Source organism: Narcine bancroftii, chromosome 4 (assembly GCF_036971445.1).
Source record: "Narcine bancroftii isolate sNarBan1 chromosome 4, sNarBan1.hap1, whole genome shotgun sequence".
Lineage (NCBI taxonomy): Eukaryota > Metazoa > Chordata > Chondrichthyes > Torpediniformes > Narcinidae > Narcine > Narcine bancroftii.
In genome coordinates, this window is record NC_091472.1 from 50171284 (window position 1) to 50197542 (window position 26259).

General features: G+C 42.0%; 1 protein-coding gene across 2 annotated transcripts in view; it reads right to left on the minus strand.

The window, feature by feature from the left end:
• The window catches only part of tgfb2 (transforming growth factor, beta 2), a 76004-nt gene that overhangs the window by 37136 nt on the left and 12609 nt on the right, over window positions 1–26259 (minus strand). For both annotated transcript variants that reach the window (XR_011355697.1, XM_069931265.1), the window contains exon 2: window positions 20627–20790. Coding sequence is in view for 1 of the 2 variants with exons in the window: in XM_069931265.1 (XP_069787366.1) it covers window positions 20627–20790 (164 nt within the window). In the remaining variant the exon portion in view is untranslated. The remainder of the gene's footprint in view (window positions 1–20626; window positions 20791–26259) is intronic.

Sequence of the window (26259 nt, forward strand, 5' to 3'; positions counted from 1 at the left end):
TTGCTCTGGTAAAACCTAAACTGGGTACTGATAAGTAACCATCACTTGACTCCACTGTTGATGGACACTCATTTCCTCCATCATTTCTTCCACCTACTAGACTTCTCTCCACCTTCCACAAAAACTGCTTCCTCAGTGACTCCCTCTTCCACTCTTCTCTTCCCACTAATCTCTTCCTTGGCACTTACCCCTCAACCGGGAAGAGACATATAAGGCAATTGAACAACCTGAAAAGTGGCAAAGCAGCAGGTATGGATGGAATCCCCCCCAGAGGTCTGGAAGGCTGGCGGCAAAACTCTGCATGCCAAACTGCATGCGTTTTTCAAGCTCTGCTGGGACCAAGGAAAGATGCCTCAGGACCTTCGTGATGCCATCATCATCACCCTGTACAAAAACAAAGGCGAGAAATCAGACTGTTCAAACTACAGGGGAATCACGCTGCTCTCCATTGCAGGCAAAATCTTCGCTAGGATTCTCCTAAATAAAATAATACCTAGCGTCGCCGAGAATGTTCTCCCAGAATCACAGTGCGGCTTTCGCGCAAACAGAGGAACTACTGACATGGTCTTTGCCCTCAGACAGCTCCAAGAAAAGCGCAGAGAACAAAACAAAGGACTCTACATCACCCCTGTGACCACAGGAGATGCTACACTTGCGCCCGCAACACCTCCCTCACCACCATTTGGGGCCAATAATTAGTCCTTCCAAGTGAAGCAATACTTCGCTTATGAATCTGCAGGGGTCATCTAAGTATCCAATGCTCCTGTTGTGGTCTCCTCCACATTGGACCGGCTGCTTTCAGACTGGGAGATCATTTCGTTAAGCACCATGGCTCTGCCTGCTGCAATAGTGGCCACCCATTTCAATTTCCTGCTCCATTCCCTTACCGACATGTCTGTCCACTACTCAACTGAGACCATCCACAAACTGGAGGAACAATACCTCATATTCTGATTGGGCACCCTCCAACCGGATGGCATTAACATTGACTTCTCCAGTTTCAGTTAGCTTCCTCCCATCTCCCATCTATCCCTATGTCTCAAGATACTCTCTCTCTCTCTCTCTCTCCCCTTTTCCTTCTATCTCCTTTCCCTTAGCTCTTATCCATATAGTCAACACCCCCACTCCTCTATTTAATTCTCACCTTTCTTCTCTACTGTCCTCCTATCCATATCAAATTAACACCTATTGTCCATTGGTTTGTACACCTCCCTTGTCTTTTATTTCCTTCTCCCAAGCCTTTTAATTCAAACACCTGCTTCCTTTTCACTCACAAATTAAAGAAGGGCTCAGGCCCGAAAAATGTATTACCTCCTGCGGACACTGTGAGACCTGCTGAGCTCCTCCAGCACTTTTGTGTTTTTAATGCTATCACAGCATCCTTAGACTTTTGTGTTTCACTTGATGGACACTGTTAAACGGGAAAGCCTGCAGATGCTGTGATTGTAGTGGAAAATACTAAAATGCTGGAGAAAATCAGCAAGTCGCGCAGCATCCACAGGAAGCAAAGGAATAAAAGTAACATTTCTGGCCTGAGCCCTTCATCAAGGTATGAACAAAAATCAGGCAGATAACTGATTAAAAAGGTGGGAAAAGGAGGGAGGAAAGGGCAGGGGGAGGAGGTAAAGGTAAAGGTTCCATTATTGCCATCTAATCTTCTTTCTTTGGCTTGGCTTCGCGGACGAAGATTTATGGAGGGGGTAAAAAGTCCACGTCAGCTGCAGGCTCGTTTGTGGCTGACAAGTCCGATGCGGGACAGGCAGACACGATTGCAGCGGTTGCAAGGGAAAATTGGTTGGTTGGGGTTGGGTGTTGGGTTTTTCCTCCTTTGCCTTTTGTCAGTGAGGTGGGCTCTGCGGTCTTCTTCAAAGGAGGTTGCTGCCCGCCAAACTGTGAGGCGCCAAGATGCACGGTTTGAGGCGTTATCAGCCCACTGGCGGTGGTCAATGTGGCAGGCACCAAGAGATTTCTTTAGGCAGTCCTTGTACCTTTTCTTTGGTGCACCTCTGTCACGGTGGCCAGTGGAGAGCTCGCCATATAACAGGATCTTGGGAAGGCGATGGTCCTCCATTCTGGAGACGTGACCCATCCAGCGCAGCTGGATCTTCAGCAGCGTGGACTCGATGCTGTCGACCTCTGCCATCTCGAGTACTTCAACGTTAGGGGTGTAAGCGCTCCAATGGATGTTGAGGATGGAGCGGAGACAACGCTGGTGGAAGCGTTCTAGGAGCCGTAGGTGGTGCCGGTAGATGACCCATGATTCGGAGCCGAACAGGAGTGTGGGTATGACAACGGCTCTGTATATGCTTATCTTTGTGAGGTTTTTCAGTTGGTTGTTTTTCCAGACTCTTTTGTGTAGTCTTCCAAAGGCGCTATTTGCCTTGGCGAGTCTGTTGTCTATCTCATTGTCGATCCTTGCATCTGATGAAATGGTGCAGCCGAGATAGGTAAACTGGTTGACCGTTTTGAGTTTTGTGTGCCCGATGGAGATGTGGGGTGGCTGGTAGTCATGGTGGGGAGCTGGCTGATGGAGGACCTCAGTTTTCTTCAGGCTGACTTCCAGGCCAAACATTTTGGCAGTTTCCGCAAAGCAGGACGTCAAGCGCTGAAGAGCTGGCTCTGAATGGGCAACTAAAGCGGCATCATCTGCAAAGAGTAGTTCACGGACAAGTTTCTCTTGTGTCTTGGTGTGAGCTTGCAGGTGCCTCAAATTGAAGAGACTGCCATCCGTGCGGTACCGGATGTAAACAGCGTCTTCATTGTTCTAATACCATCTAATACTACATGTAGAATGTAACATACATGAAATTCTTTAACTTTGCTCCACTGTAAGGCAAATAGAGTCACCACTTTGTCCAGCACCCCACGCAGGCCAACAGGCAAGAGGTCACGGGTAGATATGGGTGGGAGGGCAGGAGAAAAAAAACTGAAAAGTGGGGGAGAGAGGGTAGCTCTCTGAATGGGGAGAGAAGGGGTGGGTGTGGTGAGCTGGAGGAAAGGAAAGGACAATTTGTTGATGCTTGTAAGTACAAGTATTCCTCAATTTATGGAAGTGATGTATTCATGAAAAATGTTGCAAAGCAAAATTTTACGAATCAATAAAACTGGGCAAGAGGCATTATGAGTATTTTAGTAAAATGTATTACTATGGGCAGAGATTGGAATGTTAATGGTGGAGAGTGATAGTGAAACACTGATAGGTGAGTAAAAGAGGTTATAACAAAAATTCCGCAATTGCACACATAAAGAGAAGAATACATGTAGACAATGGAGAGAAATTAGCTAGATTGGTTTTGTCCTGACACACCTGGGATACTTCCCACATCACTGAGTTAATGCCATTGTTTTAAATGAACTGGAAGATCTTGGCTGGGTGTGCCAATATTTTAGCAGTGCATGCCTTTAGTCTTACAGCCTGGATGTTGGAATCATGTGGAATGAATCAAATTGTCAAAGACTGTGAAGACGGAGCTCTCTGGGGGAAGTTGGGGTTATCTATTCAGCATGGATGAGAATGGTTCATTCTTGACTCTACTCACTTGTTGGGCCCACCCATCATTGAGGAAGGCAATATTCTTCGGGAGACCTTTCCTTGTTAACTGTTTAGCTAAACACCACATAAACAACCAGATATGTTAGGATTGCATGTGAATCATTGTCTATTACAGGTTGTCTCTGTCTTTTAGCATAAGTGAATGGTACCCATGAGCGCGAAGCTACACTATTCTTTTTGACCAGAGAACACCTCAACAAATGAACTTTAGAAATGTTTAATACCAGACAATCTGTTGTTGGAAAGGAAGGAAATGACTGTATCTGGGATGCCTGTAGATTTCCTGTAATAACAACAACAAAATGAAATGAAATTTTAAGACTGAAAACATTTTGATCAAGTTTGAGTTAAGATTGTTAACAACTTAAGATGTAGCTCTTACATCTTAAGTTAAAGATAGAATGAGAGAAAGAGAAGGAATTCCAAGCTTTAGGCCCTATCATCTGATGGCATGACCTCAATCATGATGTGATTAAATGTAAGCATTATTAAGAGGCCAAAATTAATCTGGATAATTCAAAGATTTATGGGATAAGGAGGTGAGAGATTTTGTTTGAAGGGAATTCAGAATTTTAGAGTCAAAATAGGTCAGGAAAAAGGGTCGTGACTGGTGAATAAGACTCCATTCAAGTTTGGATTCTTGAATCAAGTTTTGGATGACCATGTTGCTGGAGATATGAATCAGAAAAGATGGCTAGGAATGCACTGGAATAGTCAAATCTACAGGCACCAGCCATTACACAATATAATTGTGAATATTAAGTTGTATTTACTTTTCAGTAAAGTAGAATATTTGCCACTAGAACCTTTTCCATATATCAGCTATAGCATGCCATAAAGAAGAGAGTTTGAAAAAGGAAAACTTCTTCAGGGTAGGCATCATCCACTCATCCCTTCCCACGAATAGCCACCTTGGCACCTTGTCCATGACTGCAGGATGTGCCACATGCACCCACATCTCCCTCACCACCATTTGGGGCCCAAACAGTCTTTCTAAGTGAAGCAACACTTCACTTGTGAATCTGCAGGAGTCATCTACTGCATCCTGTGCTCCCATTGTGGTCTTCCCTACATTGGTGAGATTGGGCGCAGACTGGTAGATCACTTTGCTGAGTACCTTCTCTCTATCTGCATCAAAGACAGGGATCTCCCATTGGCCATCCATTTCAATTCTGCACTCCACTCCCACACTGACATGTCTGCCCATGGCCTAGTGTACTGCCAAACCAGGGACAGCTGTAAATTGGAGGAGCAACACCTAATATTCTGGCTGGGAACTCTCCAACCAATGGGATTAACACTGGCTTCTCTGGTTTCTGTTCTTCATCTCTTCCCTATTCCTCTGTTTCTTCCCCTCTCCACACCCTTTCCTCTCCATTCACAGAGCCATCCCCCTATATCTTTGTTTTCTCTTGTGCTCTCCTTCCCTTATCCACCTATTACCTCTTGCCTGTGCTTCTCCCCCTGCCCCTGCCCCTCTACCATTTTAAGCAGGCACCTGCCAACATTTGTACATACCTTGGGCTCGAGCCCAAAATGTTGGTTATGTGTCTTTATTTTTGCTACGTAAAGTATGCTGTTTGACCTACTGAATTTCTCCAGCATTATGTTTTTACTGCACTATATAAAGAATTAGGAATGTTTTAAAATATATTCCACATAGAAAAATACATCTCCGGTATTTGGAATTTGAGCATGACTTGTAGGAAGACACAGCTGCTCTGATGACACTAAATCTAAGGGAAAGATGTTGACATAGAAACAAAGGAAATAAAAATTGTCAGAAAATAAGTGAAAGGTATTGTGTGATTCTTATGGTTTGAGTCTACTGGAAATATGGTACACAAATCCTTCAGAGTTAGGTTACAATAAATAGCCAATAAACCTTTAGTCACTTTCTAAATGGAAGGCAATGTCTGTATTTTTAGTATGCCCATATGTAAAAACTAAAGATCTTCATAAACAATGAGATGTTAAGACACAATGTGCCCTTTTTAAATTGCAAAGGGAGCATGAACCAGCTTGGAATTCAGAGGAAATCAATTCAGCACCTTTGACATTTAATTCTAGCTCTCTGTGTTACAGGATCATGTCCGGAGTCCGTTGAAAGATCCCATTGGAGCAGGTGGCAATATTTGCAAGGCTTTCAAAGGAAGAATTTTTTTCATGGCTTTTTTTTCTTCAGCTTGTAGATGTTCTAGCCCACATATCCTGAAACTCTGCTAAAGTTATAGCTTCATCTTCAACTCTCAATCCCAGCAATTATGGCTGACAATTATTGTCGCATGACAATCAACCATAATGTGCTTCTTTAGTTCGGTGATATTTAGTGTGATCTCTTGGCACCCATTACGAGTTGCTAAAGGATATACACGGTTTGTTTCTGCCCTTGTTTGTGTTGCCGTTTAACATTGGCAATGTGGAAAATTATATTCTTGCGTAATTCATACCCCTAGTCTGCACAAATCCACTATTAGGAATGCTGCTCATGTAACAAATCTGTTCAGTTTTAGTTCTATCAGAGTTTATAGGTTTCAACGTGGTCTCCTCTCATTAACCTAAACTGATGAGACCAATTATTCCAATCTCCCTTGACATGACAGTGCTGCCAACCCAGGAAATAGTTCAGTGGAACTTGCTGCACTCCTTTTATAGTAAGAAGGTCCTTCCTCAGTTAAGATCAAAACTACGCATACTGCACAAGGTGTGCTCTTGCCAAGGCCAAAAATTGCAGCAAGACATACCTTTACTTATACTCAAATCCTGTCAGCATGGAGACCCATATTCTATTTGTCTCTTTAACCATTTGCTTCGCCCACATCCATACTTTAATAGATTGATGTACTTGCACCTCCCACTTCCCTAATGTATCTCTCTTCAGATAATAAGCTACCTTGCTATTTTTGCCACCAACAAGGATGACCTCATATTTGTTATAATGTATCTGCCATGCATTTATCTACTCACTCAAACCTGTCCAAATGAGACTGGACCGTGCCCATAATTCCTCATAGCTCTCATTCACGCCCAGCCTTGTTTCAGCTGCTAATGGGGAAATCATATTTAATTCTCTCATACAAATCACTTATATAATTTGTGAAGAGAAGTGCTGAAAGCCCTGATCTGTGTAGCATCCCAATAGTCTCTGCTTGCCACTTATAAATATAATGGAGGCATGTGTGTCCTGAATTACTGGACTGACACTTGGCTGAATAATTTATTCCTGCTCTCTATTTCCCATCAGCCAACAAATTTTCTCTCCAAATCAGCACGTTTTCTATCCAAATCAGCATATTACCCTCAATTATGTGCAAAAATGTTGTACTCTGATTTCTTATTTGGGACATTTTCGAAAGCATTCTGAAAGCTCTAATTCACCACATGTACACTATTAGTTACAACCACAAAAACTTCCAGTAAGGTTTTGCTTTTGTGTGTCCATGCTGACTTGACCAAACCTGATCTGGTTTTCCAAAAGCTCTGCTATTAAATCTTTAATGATGGAATCTAATATTTTTTTTACTGTTGGTGACAGGCAACTTTGTTGCCAGGGTACCTTGAATGAATCCAGAGGAGAGCTCTAAGCCAATTTGATTAGATTCCATTAGGTAACAATTGAATTTGTACTCCTGAAAGTGAGGAACATGCAGTGAATGGCTTGAGCTTTGACTATAGTGACATTGTATATAAGAGACTCTCTGTACAATGACTAGTAAATTAATTCTGCACGAATTACATTGCTTATAATTCCTTTCCCTCTATTGCGTGGTAATTCATGCACTTAAAGAATAAATCACAGTATATGTGTGCAAATTAAAAAGAAGTGCAACAATATAACTTAATTTGTTCATAAGATAAATATTTTCAAATCAAAATTATTTAATATTACTTCAACAGTGCATTCTCTAAAATATTGCTGCATTGCTAACAGCACACAGGTAGAAGACTGGATTTCTTGGTTTCATTTCCAGAAACCTGTCAGCCCCAAGCCCAGGTTCAAGATCTATTCAGTCCAAGATCCCTCTGTGATCCTCACCAGTGAGCAAGAACTAACTAGCCAACCACGAGATAGTTTAGATGGTACTACAGCAGAACACAAAGATGCAGGAAGCACTATTACATGAGTTAAAAGGCCACACTGCCTGGACTAACCCAAACAAGATTCAGGGTTTGAAGATGCAGGCGATTTGTAGGAAACAAAGCCTCTGTAGGCACTGTCTTTCTTTTCAAATTAGTTTAGGTCATCTCCAAAGCCGGTATTTATTTCATTACCCTGTCCCTACATTCATTTATATGTGGCAGGTGGAGAGGAAGTCATTCAAGGTGGGGAGTTGATGTGGTGAAATCAACTTCATAGCAGTATTACTTGTTCAATTTTCCACCTTATTTAGTTAGTGACCATGGATGCAAGTGTGACATTTCATTTAATATTTAAGGTACCTTCCATAACCACCAGAAGCCAAAAAGACTTACAAATATGTATATTCTCTAATTTTTCATTAAAAAGTATATTAATTTATATGCTTAAATTCATCATTCTCAATATTTTTCCCTGCACCCCACAGCAACATCCTTCCTTCCCCCATTCTCTAAACCTTCACACTCTTTCTACTTCCCTCTTTCTATGATAAAAAAAAACAGAAGGATTTTGGCTGCAGAGATTTCATAACAACTTTCAACAAAACAAACTGTCTAAGTATTTTCTACTTGGCTCTCATGTGAACTGAATAGACACACTTTTGTGTGGCATTTTTATCTAACAATCCCACTGACAATGAACAATGTTCTTCCAAAGAAAATCAGCTAAAAGGACTCAAAATATTTCAGCCTTTTGGTTGGGAGTCAAGAGCTTAGTTTCCTGTGATACTGGCTGGCTTCAGACATTCCATATCTAAAGAAACAGCAAGACTATCAGCTTTACTGCTTGAGCTTTGGGCAAGCATTACTTAACGCAGAAAACTAAAGCAATGCCAGGCTTACAAAACGCCACTGCCAGCAATTTAAGATAGCTATAGAATATAGCAAGCAAAGCTAATATGAATTAAAACGGTCCAACAAGCACTTTTCTGGATTATATTCCTATTTTGACTACATATGATTCATAAATCAAAATATTCCCCACAGTTAAATTCTGCTGGCTCAGAACTTGCCCGGCAGATATGGGTAGTTTCATTTGACACTGCCAAGTTCTTCTCTTCTCTCTCTCGTGTATTTAAAAGATCCTATGACATTATTTCAATGTAAAGCAGTAGAATATCCATGATGTCACAAACTATTATGCATGTTTACATTTCTGCAATTGATCACCTGTTTTTTCACACATTGATGTTAGCAGTAACTGCACCTCAGATGTATTTCATTGGATAAAAAAAGTATCTTGGGAAGTTCTGGAAAAAAAATTGTGAAAGATGCATTTTAAACATAAGACCAAGTAACCCATCCGGCTGTCGAGCCAGCTCCGCCATTCAATGAGAACATGACTGATCTGATGATAGACTCAACTCCGCCTACCTGCCTTTTCCCCATTTCCCTTAATTCCCCTACTATGTAAAAATCTATCCAGCCTTGATCCTTTCTTTCTTTATACTACCCAGTTAAGTCTGGATCCTTATGACAAAATTTTATTTTTGATCAAATTTCATATCCAAAATTACTTCTAGCATCTTCACTCTGAGAATATTTATTGGTTATCTACCACATGTATTTCCTTATATATAATTCATTATTAATTGAATGTATTGTGGCTTAAAAGTTTTAAATAAAATATTCAAAATTTTTAAAAATTGATTTTATGCGATCATTTTGCAAAGTGTGGAAAAGCAATCCAGCTTCTGGAAGATAACATTCACCATTTGTTAGCAGATGTAAATCATTTTTCAGAATGTTTCTTCAAGCCACATAAAAGACATAATGAAAAGTAAGTAATCCTACAATATCCTGGTTTGGCTGCCAGTGGTATTATTGATATAATGTGACAGCTCACCACTAGGCAGGCGAACCAGCCCCGCTTGTAAGCCACGCGGCGGGGCAGCTGGCCAAAATAGCGTTGTTGGGGGTGTTCCCTTCCTCCCAGCACGGGGCTCAGAAGCTCATGCTGGGGGACATCAGCACCCTCCAGCGAGGTTCTCAGCCAGGTCCGGGCTTGGAGTATAAGTACAGCCCAGCAGCCTGCAATAAACTAGTCTGCTCACTGAGCTCAACCCGTCTGGTTGTGTGTGTTATTGCAGGAGCAGTGTAGCCGCCACTACAATTGGTGACTCCGACTGGTTCAAACGTCTTTGAACCCATCATAGCCGTGAAACTGCCTGAATTCTGGGTTCAGGAGCCGGAGACCTGATTCGGCTACGCGGAGGCTCAGTTTCACCTCCACCAGATTTGTCTGACATGACCAAATTCTACCATGTGGTCGCTGCCCTGGACCAGGCCACCGCCAGATGTGTGCTGCACTTTGTTCAGCACCCACCAGCCGAAGACAAATACAAGACCATCAAGCAAGTGCTTACTGGATCCTTCGGACTATCCAGACACCAGCGTGCCGCTCGGATGCTGCACCTCGACGCCCTGGGGGACAGGTCCCCGATGGAGCTAATGGACGAGATGCTCCCACTCATGGGTGAGCACACCAACTGCCCACTCTTCAAGTGCATTTTCCTCGACCATATGACTGGGGACATCCAGCCGCTGCTGGTCCAGGAGACCTTCACCGATCCGAGGAAGGTCGCCCAGAAGGCCCATAGGGCTGGCACAATTCCCGAAGGGCTCAACGGTCCAGCAGGTCACGAGGCATGGGCACAACCATGCCAAGCCTGCCCCTAGCACTGCGGTAGAGCATCTGGCCCCTGCAGGGGCCCCCAAGAGCATAACCAAGGCCACAGCGACCGCTCCAGGCATCTGCTTCTACCACCAGCGCTGGGGAGCCAAGGCTCAGAAGTGTCATCAGCCCTGTTTTCGCACCTGTTGGAACTGGAGATCATTCGGTGGTCTGAGACCCCGTGGGCCTCGCCGCTCCACCTGGTCCTGAAAGCCTCTGGCGGCTGGCGTCCCTGCAGAGACTATTGACGGCTCAACGAGGTAACAGTTCCTGACCGTTACTCCATCCCTCACATCCAAGACTTTACAGCCAACCTGCAAGGTGCGAGGGTTTTCTCCAAGGTTGACCTGCCGCGTGGAATTCACCAGATTCAGGTGCACCCTGAGGACATACCCAAGATGGCCATCATCAAAAATGGCATTCTCGCGACCGGCCGTCTGCGCGCTGATGCCCGGCCTCGACTTCGACCAGCTCGCCCGGGACAAGAAGTCTGATGAGGAGACGAGGGCCTTCAAGACCGCCAACACGGGCCTGCGGTTCTGAGACCTCCTGACTCCAAGCGGTGAAGGCATCATCCTGTGCGATATCTCCATGGGCATCCCACGACCAGTGGCTCCCCGGCAGTGGCGCAGGCAGGTCTTCCATCACATCCACGACATTTCACATCAGTCTATCAGGTCCAAGGTCCGGATGGTGGCAGAATGGTTCGTATGGCTGGGCCAGAACATGGACCCCTTGCCAGACGTCCAAGGTGCACAGGCACCCAGAGCGCCTGTACAGGAGTTTGAGCACATCTGGGAATGATTCAGCCACATTCATGTGGACATCGTTGGGCCCTTATCCGTTTCCTGGGGCTCAGAAGGACATCAGCGCCCTCCAGCGCAGTTCTCACCCAGGTCCGGGCTTGAAGTATAAGTACAGCCCAGCAGCCTGCAATAAACCAGTCTGCTCACTGAGCTCAACCCGTCTGGTTGTGTGTGTTATTGGAGGAGCAGGTGTAGCTGCCGCTATAATATTTAAATTTTGATACTGCTTCTATTTGCAACATGTCTACCCTGCTTTCCAATGAAAACGACAAGGACCCTGTTGAACTTGTGCCCCTGGAAAGATACAATGATAAAATCAATGTGCCATCGTTTTTCAGATTTACAAGGAAGCAAGTCAGCCCCCAAAGAAGGAATCAGTGTAGATTAATGCAAACATTTTGTGCAAATACATTACATAAAAAGACTATAGGTAGGAACGTAGTAATAGATAAGACTGTAAAATTAATAGCACACGACTTTCACAGCTATTTGTTTGTGACTGAAGATTGGAGAAGGACCATTTAATTACTGCAGAAGCCCAATTGGCAATCAAAAATTATCTGCCTGGATCAAATTTCAATGGTTAATGATAATGGCCAAAAAAATGTTCAAAAGTTGCTCAGTAGACCTACATGGACCTCTTGCAAGGATGTATTAACTACATTTTTCTCAATGACATCAAGAAATTCTGAAGGAAGTCCACTGGCACTGACTAAAGTCAGCCTTGAAGAGAAGGTCAGTAGCGTGTCCATCCTTGGAAGCACTGAAAAGAATGGTGCCGGCCCAGGCAAAGGACTAGACTCTGATCTGTTTGTGCAGGGTTGGAGACCTTAATGGAAGAGGCAAAAAGATGCAGGAGGTTTTACATGTAAGTGAGGCCTAGAAATAATCAAGAGGAAGAAGGACCTGCAGCCAGTGTTGCTGGAATTGCACTTGCACTCTCCAATAAGATCAGATCTATAGTGAAGAATGAACGACTGGCCTGTGCAGAAGCTGAAATATGGCAGCCTTTTGCGGGGCATTGACATCTACGAGCTGGCCCAGGCCCAACAATCTGACCCGGACACAGGGTGTTTCCATACGGCCATCACGGACCTACAAATGTAGGACCTACCCTTGGACGATGGCACCACCACCAATCTGTGTGATGTTTCAACAGGAAGCCCCCAATCAGTGGTCCCAGCTAAGTGGCAGAAAATGGTCTTCGATCTCGTACATGGTTTGTCACACCCCTCCATCCATATGACAGTTTAGATGATTTTGGCCTGGTTCATCTGGCACGGCCTTCCCAAAAAGGTCAAAGAATGGTCAAGAATGTGCACGGATTGCCAGATGGCGAAGGTGCAGACGCACACACGAGCGCCTATCCAACAGTTCAAACCTACTTGACACCGATTCTAACATGTCCACGTGGACAACATGGCCCCCTGCCTGTCTCAATGGGTTATCGCCACATACTCACCATGGTGGACAGATTCACCTGGTGGCTGGAGGCAACCCTGTTCACCCCCTTCCCAACATAGCCGCCGACACTTGCGCGAGGGTTTCTTGTCCACCTGAATCTCTGAGTTGCTTTATAGGGAGCCCCTCGCTGACCCAGGTCAGTTCCTGCCCCCAGCCTCCAGGACCCAGGGAGCACCCTGAAGTACTTAAGGGAGAAGCTAGGGTCCCTGGCATCCCCTCTACACTCAAGACACTGTCAGTCTCCCTTTCATGTTCCCCGCGAATTAATGAATTGTATTTATGTCTTTATACACACGGGCGATCACAGAGCAATTTTTCAGCATCCCTATGAGCGACCCTACAGAGTGCTCTGCAGAATGGGTTCCACTTTTGCCTTGGAAATCAGAGGCAGAGAGGAGCTTCTCACTGTGGACCACCTGAAGCCCACTCACTTGGACATATCCCAGCAGGTCATAGTCCATCAGCCAGCATGCAGAGACAGAGGCAGGCCGTTGAAGCAACAACATATGCAGTCAGCGCAGCAGAACAGAAAGACACCACAGATGCTGGTTCTGGGGGTGGGGGTGTGGGGGGAGTTGTGTGGCGACGCACAGGTGTGCTGGGATGAACTGGCCCCACTTGTCACACATGGTCAATGGGGCAATCGCGGTAAACATGACGACACACATCTATCTCTTCCGGTCCGGACCGGAAGTTGGCTGCGCATTTGTGTCAGAGTGATGCAAGCAGCAGGATGTACGCACAGTCTGACTCTGGGCCGGATAAGCAAGCGCACGAGTTTTAAATATACAGTCCGTTGTGATACCCGAGCCAGCAGCCTGCATCTCCGGTCTGCGTAGTCGCTCTCTCACAACAAACTACAGGCCCAGTTCATCAATTCCAGAACCTTTGGGAAGTTTGAAATCTGGGAAAATCCTGTGATATTTGCTGCTCTTTAATCAAGAAAAAGAAAAGTAATGCTCACTCTCTTGGGCAGAAAACATTTGTGACATCACAGTTTAGAGCTGTGACATGTGGTCTATATGAGATGCTGCTTTTGCAGTGGCAATATTCCACTTTACCCACATAGGTGCATAATGGGAACATCACCCGCAGGAGATGACAGATCTCAGTTACAGATGCCTTATCATTTCCCTCAGGAGGCTTTGAGGGGATAGAACCCTGTAGTCAAAGCCTTTTGCCCCTTCTCCTTCAGCTTTCTTATGCAAGTCATTCTTGCTGCTGGAATTCATAACCACCCATAATGACCAACAAAAACTGAATCAGTTAGTGCTCTCCCAGACAAGTTCTGGTCAGCAGACAGCTCTATTATGCTTTATTCCCAAACTTCCGGAACGCAGTCTGTGTAAAAAGACCAGAAGCAATGAGGGAGGGATTCATTCCCATTCCAAAATTTTACCTCCTGGACCCCTAGTGATTTTTATTGAATGTCTGCAGTCTAAACTGAACTGCAGGTGATCTGCAACAACGGGGACGTGATGACATGCAATGCAGTAGCGCTGACTACAGATCGACAGTCCTGGGCATTAGCACAGGTCCTGAAAGCTTGCTCATCCCCATTACATGAAACAGACACTCATCTCCAACAATAGTCATTAGTCATGCAGCAAAGTTTATTGAAAGGTCTAGATGGCACTGGAGAGAGTATTCTATAACTGTAACCTGGCAGGTTATGCGTCACAGTCAATGTCGACGCAGTGGCATCCCATATCCTGCCTGCATAAATACCATACCTCTGGTATTTAGTCTAATTCATGGTGATATCGGATATCAGGAGTTTTGGTTCTTCCTGTTTGAATGGCCAGTCCAGAAGGTAAGTGTGGTGATACAGCACTGTATGCTGTTACTTGGTTACTGGAACTGTGACTCCACCCTCTGGAATCCCTTAATAAAGGCAGTTAACCCAAGTCCTTCCTTCAGTACAAGTCCTGGGATCAGGCCAGAACAGGAGCATGGTCCAAGTCTTATGGTATTAAAAGCCTGTGATCCTGAAACTCCAGTCTTTTGGTATTAGTGATGGTGTATCAATAAGTGCGACACTTCACAATGGAAAAAAAAGTTAGTTATATTAAAAAACATAAATATCTCCACCAACAATCTGCAAGAGACTGATATGATCTTCCTTTGACTCCCCCCCCCCCCCACCCACCCCCTCGCCCCCAAATATTTGTGTATTTCAAGTGACTGAAGATCCCTTTCTGCATTGCAGGGGCTATTGTTTTCCTGTATTTTCTCTGCACTAAGCACTAATTCGGTGTTGATTTGGTTCCACAGGCAAGTTCCACTGAAGCATTGTAAGTGGATTGATGTCAATTGTGTTCCTACTCCCAGGTGCACCATGAGTAAGTTATTGAGTGAAGTTTACATTGTGTGTTGTGAACATTATTAATTTGAAAGTGCCGTTCACAATTGCTTTTACACTCCACATTAATCATAAAGCAATTAAAATCATGCAACTATATGAAAGATTTTCTCAGCTATAAATATTTTTTTAATGCGGATTAATTACAGGGACATGGGAAGAGGGAATCACACAAGGAAACAATCATTATTTTCTTGAAGCAAGGAGCCATTTAAGGTAAATGTTCCACTGGTAGAATTATGGTAAAACATCACTGACATGACACCCTAACTCTCTCTCTTCACAAATGCTGCCCAACTAGCTGAGCATTTCCATCCAGGCATTCAGCATTAGCAAAATATTGATGTTTAATATCCTATGTTGCTTGTTTGTACAGATTTCTAACTACTCTCCTGGGGAGAGGAAGAGCAGGGAACTTGCTCTAAGTCACTTCAAATTGAATCGAGTCCAAACTCCAAGACTACACAACCATTCACTTTGGCTGTCCTGTGGATTTTCGGTGGTGAAATATATGTGTGGGAAAAGTTCTCTCTTTGATGTGCTCTGGAACCTGCCAAATTAAAAGCTGAAACCATTGATCAGTTACAAAGTTGAGGGGCCTAATAGCCTACTCCTGTGCCTATGCTCTGCTAAGTGTCTAACTTTCATTTTCTAGCACTGTATCCTTGGGCTTGGATGTACTATGCTATGTTACCACTCTGCGACTGTGCTATCTTTCATTTTTTTAAGTATAAAAAGATTGATGGCATTATGCCATCTGGCATTCAAACAATGATTAGATTATATTCTCAGCACCACATCAGGAGGTTTTCCGATCTCCAAAGTAAACATGGCTCTGGTGCACTTACTACTGGCAATATAGAAAGAGAGGACTTAATGCAGACTATAAAGCAGTAACCTTAAAGAAATAAACAAATCCCATCATCACTATTCACAGTCAATTTGCTTTCTATAAAAACAAGATGAACAACCCACGATAAAATACCAAGACATTAGTTTTAAAATTAAAATCCCCTAAGGATTTTTGAGAGCCATTTCAATAAAAGTTGCCAAAATTACTCAGCCCAACATATGAAATATCCTATAACTTAATCTGAGAGATTCTGTAAATAAATGATACAAAAGATTTCCTTCTACAGCATGTCTCTTTCCACAATATAAAACATACATTTACACACACACTTTTATGTGTGTGTGTATGTGTGCATACTCTGGCTCTCCATCCCAAAGGATGATGATGGTTCCTTTCAGTCAGTTTGTGGGATTTGATATGAGGATACCCCACTTCATAGAAAGGAACAAAAGGAACGGCAAATGCATGAATGGATTTAGGTGAGTAGGGGTTGCACAGATCCAGTTCCATTCTCTCAACATCCCCTCCTGGATCCAGAAGCATGATGAGATCCAAGACGGCTGGGGGTAGTTCTGGTGCAGTGAATGGCCAGACCAAGCTTCGATGCAAGGGATGCCGTTTTCATGCTTCATGGCACATATTTGCTAGATGGCCATTGACCCTACAAGAGGGTTCATCATCCCTTTGATAGATCTTGTTTTTCATCCTGCAGGGTGTCTAACCACCCTCCGCCTCAGGCAAGCCACCCAATCATGCGACAGGTAGCACTGGGTTGCATGGTACCAGTAGAGATGAGTGACCTGACACTGTGTGTGTGTGTGTGTGTGTGTGTGTGTGTGTGTGTGTGTGTGTGTGTGTGTGTGTGTGTGTGTGTGTGTGTGTGATGTGTGTGTGTGTGATGTGTGTGTGTGTGTGTGTGTGTGTGTGATTCCCCAAATACAAGCAGAAGCTGGATAGGTAGCATCAGCCCAGATTATCTATTCCAGCCTATTACATGCAGTGAGCACAGAAGCAATGTGTAACAAAATTCTGTTTAGAGCACTGAGCGTAGATTTGCATCGCTCTTTGCTGCTGTCAACCATTGGGGGAAAAACATATCCTTTCCCTGATTCCAAGCTTTAGAATGTGCTGCAGAATTATGTGGAGTCAGCACATAATACATTTAGGAATACTACATTGAGAAACAAAAGTAGAAAATTGGAATAGATGAGGTCACTCACACCCTTAAGTTCATTTTCCTGATCTTGATATCTTTAATGACAAGAATCTATAGTTACTCCTTACAATTTAATTTAACACAGGATCCATAGAACATTTTCACTGGAAAAAAATACTTAATGTCACTTCTGAATAGTTTCAAATTTTAAAATGACACTTCCTTGCTCTAGGATCTCTGAACAGAGGAAATTCTAAAATACCTTGATAAGATTCAGATTTCAGATTTAGATTTCAGATCTATTGCCAGAGAACATAAATGACGTTAGATACAACCCTGAGATTTTTCTTCTGTGGGCGAGGCAGAATTACCACTTATTGGTAGTGCAAAAAAAATTGTACTTAATGTTCACATGTAAACAAATAAAGAAATATAACAAACTAACTGTGCAATACACAGAGGAAAAAAACCCAATAAAGTGTAAGAGTCCTTAAATAAATCCCTGAATGAGTTTGTAGATGAGGTGTCTGATAGTGAAGGGGCAACAGCTGTTCCTGAACCTGGTAGTGCGAGTCTTGTGGCATCTATATCTCTTTCCTGATGGTAGCAGTGAGAACAGAGCATGTGTTAGGTGGTGTGGATCCTTGATCTCACCTCATTCTTCAATGCTCCATGTAGAAGCTGACACCAGAAGTTAACCCATTAAAATATCAGGGTAATCTGGGTTTCATCAAGCTTAATGTATTCATCTGTATTCACACAGTACTCCAGATGAGATATGATCACAGGTCTATAGAAAGAAGCATAAAGACCTCATCCTTGTAGCAGTAAAAGCAAGAATTCCATAGTAAGTCTACACGTATTAAAGGTGAGGCTGGGCAAGTATATGAGGAAAAAAGAATAGTATGTTAAACTGGTGGATTTATCCATAGAAGAATGGGAAGTCAGCATGGGCCAATTGTTTCTGTCCCATATATTCTATTTAATCCTAAATAATTATTAACCTTTACATGTTTTTCTACCCATTTTTGTTACAGGCAGATACACACTTTGCAGTTCACAGCTTCCCACATTAAATTATCTTGGTCTCTTTGCAACTTTATCCCTCCCACTTTGCCACTCAATATCTCATGTTAATGTCATCTAACTAGGACATATAACCTTGCCTATTCATTCATCCAATTCATGGATAAATGAGCAAAACTATGGCCCCTGTATGACTAACACCTCTGGACTTATCCTGCCTGTCATTGTGCAGCTTCTTATTCTTAGTTCCTGCTTCCTATATAATTTCTTTATTGTTATTAAACTCTTATCAAATATACTTTTCCAATAAATGGCACAAATCAGAGGAGCTATGGAATCTGACACTGTCTTTAATGAGTTTGTACATTCTTCCCGGTTTCCACACACCTTCCAAGAAAGTACAAGGTTGATAAGTTAATTGGGCGGCATGGGTTTCATTGTCTTAGATTAGCTTCAACTGTAATGTAAATAAATTAAAAAAAACATATGCATACTTCTGCTGTTGGGCAACAGATTCATCTGCACTATTTGAACCAACAGTTAGGAGAACCATTGCTTCAAGACGTCCTGGTCTTGCAAGAAATCATTCAGTCATGTTGGCACTTTCTATTCATCTCTTGAAATAACATTGAATTACTGTGTATTATTCCACTGAAGAGCTGGAATCAGAAATCTATTCAGAGTCCAGTAATTATATGGTTAGGAAATGGCCCTTCAGCCTACTGTGCTGCACCCAGGCTGCAGCCTTCCATACCATGGGACTTCAAATTATAATCAAAATAATTTTTTTTGGTGAGAGCGCCTGCCCACATCACCACCTCTGGCACTGCATTTGATATTACAATCACCCTCCAGGTGAAAAGAAAAATCTTTGTCAGTTCCCCTCTAAATCTCTGTGTCTTACCTTAAAATCGTGCCTTCTGGTGATAAATGCCCCTACTTAGGGAAGAAAGTTTCCAACTATGTACCCCATTTGTGTTCATAATAATTTTTAAAACCTCAATTAAATCCTCCCTCAAACCATCCAGTATCACCTCACAGTTTTAATGTTTCATCCTGAGCAAGATCCTGTTGAATCTCCTCTGCACTCTCTTCAGTCCAATCATGTCCTTCCTACAGCGAGGTGGCCAGAAGTGTGCACTGTACTCCCAGCTGCGATCGACCTAACCAATGACTCATTTCCATCTGTTTCCCTCTACCTTGCCTCCGTGCACTATCTGCAATAAAAATATTCCACCCTGTGCTCCCTGAAGAAATTAGTGCAGACCCACCCCCCCCCACCCCTGTACAGCTACATTTCAGATACAAGATGTTTCCAAGGTACATTACAACATCTAACCAACATACCAAACCTCAGCACACAATGACTCATACCAATATGCAAATAATTTTAATAACAATCGATAACTGAAGACTTTGAATACTGGTGTATTACCAGAGCTGCTGTTTAAATTATAATTAAATATGAGAAACCTTATTTCTTTGCATGTAATTCTAGGATTTTCAAATATTTTGCAATCACATCAGTACATCCTTTTCCATTAGAAATGTTTTTTTTTCCTTTGACTAGAAAATGGATTATGCTGAGAATATTTATTATAACGAAGCTACTTCTTTATTAAATGCAGCCACAACATGACCTGTGATAAAAAATAAAGTAAAGAAAAATTGATTTTTCATGTTGATAGAGGTAAACATTTATGAGTATCTGGGAACTGAAGGTATAATGTTTATAACTACAGATCCTTCATGCTTAGCTTCAATCTTCCCCAAAATATTTGAGTTTTTGAAATTTTGTTTGGTAAACTTATCAACATTTAGGTGCACCAAACTCAGTTTTTTTTTAAATTTTTTGAATATTAGATTTAATTATTGTTGCAAGTTACAATTGAATCTTAATTCCTGTTTATAATACAACAGAATTCCGAGTATATTTAATTGCCAAATGGTTACCCCAAAATAATAGCAGTTTGTGATATGCTGGAAATGGTGAAAATTCTAGTCTCATAAGTTAGGGCTCAGTAATTGAAAGGAGGTCACGGGAATATTAATTTCACTCACTTGGCACTGAACCATGTTGAGATCCTTTCCACCTTTTCACCTGTGTATGTACATGTACTTTTCTGGAAATTTTAGGATATTCTATTGTAATTTTGCAAAAGATTTATAAGCCAAAAAGAATGATTTTACCACTTATTGACATAGTTTATCTCTAATGAAGAATCCATGAAGATAGTACATACACACTTGATTCACGAATGTCCTTCTGGAAAGGAAATCTGCTCTTTTTATCCTGCCTGCAACTTTTGCAACTTCAAATGCATGACAATATCTTTTGCCCTTTGGAATGGCTTAACAAGAGAAACAGTTAAGAGGCCACCTGGAATGGGCAATAAATGCCAACCTCTCTGCAATGCGCACTCTCTATGAACAAATAAATAATTAAAATAACTTTATCCATAATACTTACTTGGCTCTTACAGACAAAAAACAGAGTGGATACATTAGACCAATGTACAACAATTATTAAACATTTACATCAACACCAATTAAAATGCATGTTAAATGTAATAATATTTTTAAGTTGAAGGCTACCTGATAAAGTTCTATTCGTTGTTCCTCTACTTTTGCCTTTGTATTCTGTAAACGAAACACTCTGAACTCTGCCTTCACCAGATTGGAAACGTTTTTCTCCATTGAAGTGATGTCAAAACGCACACGTCTGAAGTATCGGTTGTATTGTGTGGACAAAATTCCATCTACATGGAAGTTTACAGAGCAATATCAACAAAGATCAGCAAACATTCGTCCAACTGAAGAATATATGCAAATTCATTTCAATCAGTGATACTCATTTTCTTACAAAAACACAGAATTGTAAAGAATCCCCATTCCCAATTTGCATGAAAAAATCAGATTAATTATGTAACTAAATTATTCCAAAGGGTGATATTATATGACAACCCACTTCAAAGGTTAAGATGGCAGCAGGTTTTAAAGTCACGGTTAGCATTGCGATTAGCTCAAAGCTGATACAGTGCCAGCGATGGGACCGGGATTCGAAACCTGCATGTCTGTAAAGAGATGGTACATTTTCCCCGTGTTCACGTAGATATTCCTTTGGGGGGGGGGGGGGTTCCCCAACGTGACATTACAATTTTGAAGATAACTATATGGGATAGTCATAAAAAATCGGAATCAATTTTATTTTTTTTAAATGTAATTTCTTCATAAATTTAGACGTACAGCATGGAAACAGCCGCTTCTGGCCCATGAGCCCATGCCGCCCGAATACCGCATTTAGCCTACAACCTAAGTTCTGAAGGGTGGTAGGAAACCTGCACATTGGAGAAAACCCAAGCAGACATAGGGAGATATATAAATTCCTTTAAGATTCAAGCTAGGGTAGCTGGTGCTGCAATAGCACTGCACTAACTGCCCTGCTGACCAACCGCCCAATGTAGCTGTGATGTTAGCCTAGTTTAGCTGCATCACTGCAGCAGTCAAGGCTCCAAATGTATTCACATTCTACAAGATATCATGCTTTAACATGAGATATTACATTAAAATATTGAAAAATAAATAATATATTTGCAGTGAATTAAAAGGTTCAATTTGATCTCAGAGGTTCGGTCAAATTCTCTGAACAATGCAAACTATCACCATATTACTCATGATAATTCCTGGATTTCCTCAACCAAGCTTCATATTAAACAGCCATGAGAACTGGAGGGACTCAGTGAGTCAGCCAGCATCTATATTGGGTCAGGATCTTTAATCGAGATAAAGGGTCCCAGCCCAAAATGTTGATTGACCATTTCTACGCAGGGTTCCTGCCTTTCTATTAATCCCCTCCAGCTTCTCATCGTTTGCTCAATATTTCACCATCTGTAGTACTTCTGCTTCATCATCTTAAACATATGTCCTCTCTTTTTTCTGACAGTTCATCTTCACAGTACCAAATCTTTGATCTCTTATTATTTAATTTTCTTTCCTTTAAGAAGAGCGATATGTCTTAAATACTTCAACAACAGAATGAGGAAAAGCCATTGTATGATTAGCCTTCTAATGCTGAACCAACTAATCTCTCTCTCTGTAACAGTATTTTTGCACTTCGTCTTATTTGTCGTACAGTGTGTGAAATGTCTAACAGGTCTGATTGCAAAACATTAATTATTTTTAAAATGTATTCCCCAATAATTCTTGCATTGCTAGATGTTCACGATTGCACCAATAATTTCAGAGTGTACGACTTTCACAAGGTAGGCATTGTTAAAGGTAAAGGTTCCATTATTGTCACATAATACTATATTTAGAATGTAACATTCATGAAATTCTTTGATTTTTGTCTATCGTAAGGCAGAGAGAGAGTTGCCACTTTGTCCAGCGCCCCACAGAAACTTACAGCATCCTGTGTTCCAAGGCGGTTCCCCTTCCAAGGACTGATCAGGCCTGAGCCTGCTTAGCTTCTGAGATCAGACAATCTCATATGTATTCAAGTTATTAGGCTTCTGTTAGGGATCAGCCTTATGTTGCTTCCTTTCATGGCTCTGACAATGAAATATATAAAGTCTGGCTTTCAATGTTAAAGTTGCCTGCATTAAATGTTATCTTGGCATTCACATACTTTGCCCATTCACATTTTTTTTAAACTCATACTGTTGTCTCTGGTCTACCTCAATGATTTACTTGATTGCCCTTCTCAATATGGCATTTTATAAAAATGTCAGCAATTTGTATTTGATGCATGTTGGAAATACTCATCCCAGGGATATTCCATTAAATATATCTCCAATAATTCCCAATATCATTTCAGGCTTTAAATTTATTGTCAGAGTACATACATATAACCATATAACCATATAACCACTTACAGCACAGAACAGGCCAGTTCGGCCCTACTAGTCCATGCCGTAGCAAATCCCCACCCTCCTAGTCCCACTGACCAGCACCCGGTCCATACCCCTCCAGTCCTCTCCTCTCGATGTAACTATCCAGTCTATCCTTAAATGTAACCAATGATCCCGCCTCGACCACGTCTGCTGGAAGCTCATTCCACATCCCTACCACCCTCTGCGTAAAGAAATTTCCCCTCATGTTCCCCTTATAATTTTCCCCCTTCAATCTTAAACCATGCCCTCTAGTTTCTTAATTGAAAAAGCCTATCCACGTTTACTCTGTCTGTCCCTTTTAAAATCTTAAACACCTCTATCAAGTCCCCTCTCAATCTTCTACGCTCCAGAGAAAAAAGCCCCAGTCTGCACAACCTTTCCCTGTAACTCAGTCCCTGAAATCCTGTCAACATTCTCGTGAACCTTCTCTGCACTCTCTCTATGATACCACATACAACCCTGAGATTCTTTTATCCTGTGGATGTAGCAGAATTACCACTAATTGGTAGTGCAAAAAATAAATTATTAGCATAAACATGTAAACAAATAAAAGAACTATAAACAGATATTGAATGTAAACAAACTGTGCAAAATAGAGAACAAAAATCAATAAAGTGCACAAGTAAGTGCACAAGATGGCTGCAGTGAGAACACAGCAAGTGCTGGGTCTTTGATGATTACTGCTACCCTCTGACGACAACATTCCCTGTAAATATACTCAATAGTGGGGAGGGTTTTGCCTGTGATATCCTGAGCTGTATCCACTACCTGTTGGAGGACTTTATGCTCGGGGTATTGGTGTTCTCATACCAGACTGTGATACAGCTGGTCATTTTCCACCACACCTCTGTAGAAATTTGCCAGGGCTTCTGGTGACAGACCAAATTTCCGCAAACTCCTGAGGAAGTAGAGGCACTGACATGCTTTCTTCACGATACCATTGGTGTGTTGGGTCCAGGAAATATCATCTGAGATAGCGAATCCTAGGAACCTAAATGTGCTCACCCTCCCCACCTCTGATCCCCCAATGATCACTGGATTGTATTCCTCTGGCTTTCCTTTCCTGAAGTCAACCATCAGCTCCTTCGTTTTGGTGACATTGAATGCAAGGTTGTTGATGGTGCACCATTCAGCCAAGTTCTCAATCTCCATCCTGTAGGCTGACTCATCCCCTTCCTTTATACAACCCTACTGTGGTGTCATCAGCAAATTTGTAGATGGTAATATTGTCATGCCATGCTACACAATCGTAGGTGTAAAGTGAATAGAGTAAGGGGTTAAGAACACAGCCTGGTACTGATGAAGATTGTGGAGGAGAAGTTCTTACTAATCTTTACTGATTGTGGTCTGGAGGTGAGGAAATCCATGATTTCCATGACCTGGGTGTTAACTCCCAGGTCTTGGAGTTTGCTGATCAGTTTTGAAGGAATAATGGTGTTAAATGCTGAATTGTAGTTGATAAAGAACATCCTGATGGTATGCATCTTTGCTGTCCAGGTGCTCCAGGCCAGGAGGTTGACATAACTCCAAAGTTTGTGCACCACCCGCTGGTAACAAAAAAAAACACACACCTCCTCCTCTCCATTTTCCAGAATCCAAGTTCTGACCTAGTCTGTGGATAGTGAAACCATCTGGTTGGATAGCTGTGCCTGATGTGTTCTCTGTTAAGTCAGGTCTCGGTGCAGCAAACAACTGAGATTTCTCTTACTTGCCCTCAGGTCTTCGATTTTATTCTCCATTGATATGATTTTCCAGTAATATGGACTGTAGGGGAGGTCTCAGACCCCTGCGCTTCAGCCTTGTTTGAATCCCGGCCCTCACTCCACATTTCCGGCCTCAGCCTTGGTGGTGGCCTCTCCCTTCAAGGCCTCTGCCTTGCCCCCGTTCTGTTTCTGGAGCAGCTGTTACCCAGGGGATTTGAAGATCATTGATTGTGTCTATCCCCTTATTAATATTAATACATACTCATTTCTATCATTCATCCCATTTTATTTATGAATCCTTGCATTATTTTGACTCTCCATAAAGTTAAATTAAGTGTGAGTTCATGAATCCAAGCCTCTTTACATGACACACTTCTGAAATAGGGCAGAAGGATGTTCTCCCTACTCTGGCCAAACCTCATTCAATGTTACTAAATCAAACTGTCTGGTTATGATCCCATTGCTATTTGTGGGACCTTGTGTACATGTGAGTTGCTGTGATTCCTTCAGTGCTAATAATCTGGAAGTTTAAAAAAAACACCCCAAGCTCTCATTTTGGAAAGAAGACAAAGGGATAAAAATGTGTATTCCGTCATTTACATGAAACATTCATATAGAATGTACTCTGCATTGAACTCCAACACCAAAATGTATTTCTATTGAAGTCAACAAGAACCAGCTGTGATGTTGTGTGTTTAGTGCAGAATAAGACATTTTACAATGAGGAGTTTAATCAGGCATGGCAAAGACCTAGTCATTGCTCTTTACCAGATTAATTTTGGGAAATTATTCCTCAAAATTACTCCTGACATTTGGTTCCATTGCTTCACATAAATTACACTGACCATTGTTTGATCATTATTTGCACATATTTCAATCTTTTTTAACACAGCCATGTTTTAAATTTCCAGTTGCCCTGAACCATCAGTACTTCACAGATACAGTATCTTTATATCATTCTTTTTTTTTCTGAGCTTCCTTTGTAGGTCCTGAGTTTTGTTTCAGTAACTTGGTTAAACTTTTTACTTTAATACATAGTGAATGTATTAATTATGCCTGAATTTTTATTTCTATGTTCACCCCTTTCGACTTAAATTTCCAAGTACAAATTTATTAATTGCAAAGTTATTTTAGTACTGTGGAGAGTTTCCTGTGTCGATGGCCAGATGACATGACCACTACTGTATTCAATGTAACAACTAGAGTAGAAGTGAGCCAGAAACAAAGGCATGTTTCAGATCACTCTTCTTACACAGTGGAACAAATCTAACATCAGATATCTGTACATTATTCTGCATATGCAAATCCTTTAGCAAGTAGGGAGAAGTGTGTTCACAAAAGGTTACTAGTTAAGTGAATTCCAAGGAACATGGATTGATGTGTCATGGAGGGTGGTCATTCCTGGTCCTCTTGAAGTCCACAATCATTTCCTTCGTCTCATCCATGTTGAGAGTCAGATTGTTCCTCTCGCACCATATCTCGAGATTTTTAACTTTTCTGTGGTATGACTCATCGTTGCTGATGAGGCCAACTACTGTTGTGACATCTGCAAACTTGGCCCTGTTTGGAGCTGGATCTGGTGATGCAGTTATGGGTCAGTAGTGTGAACAGGAGTGGGCTGAGCACACAGCAG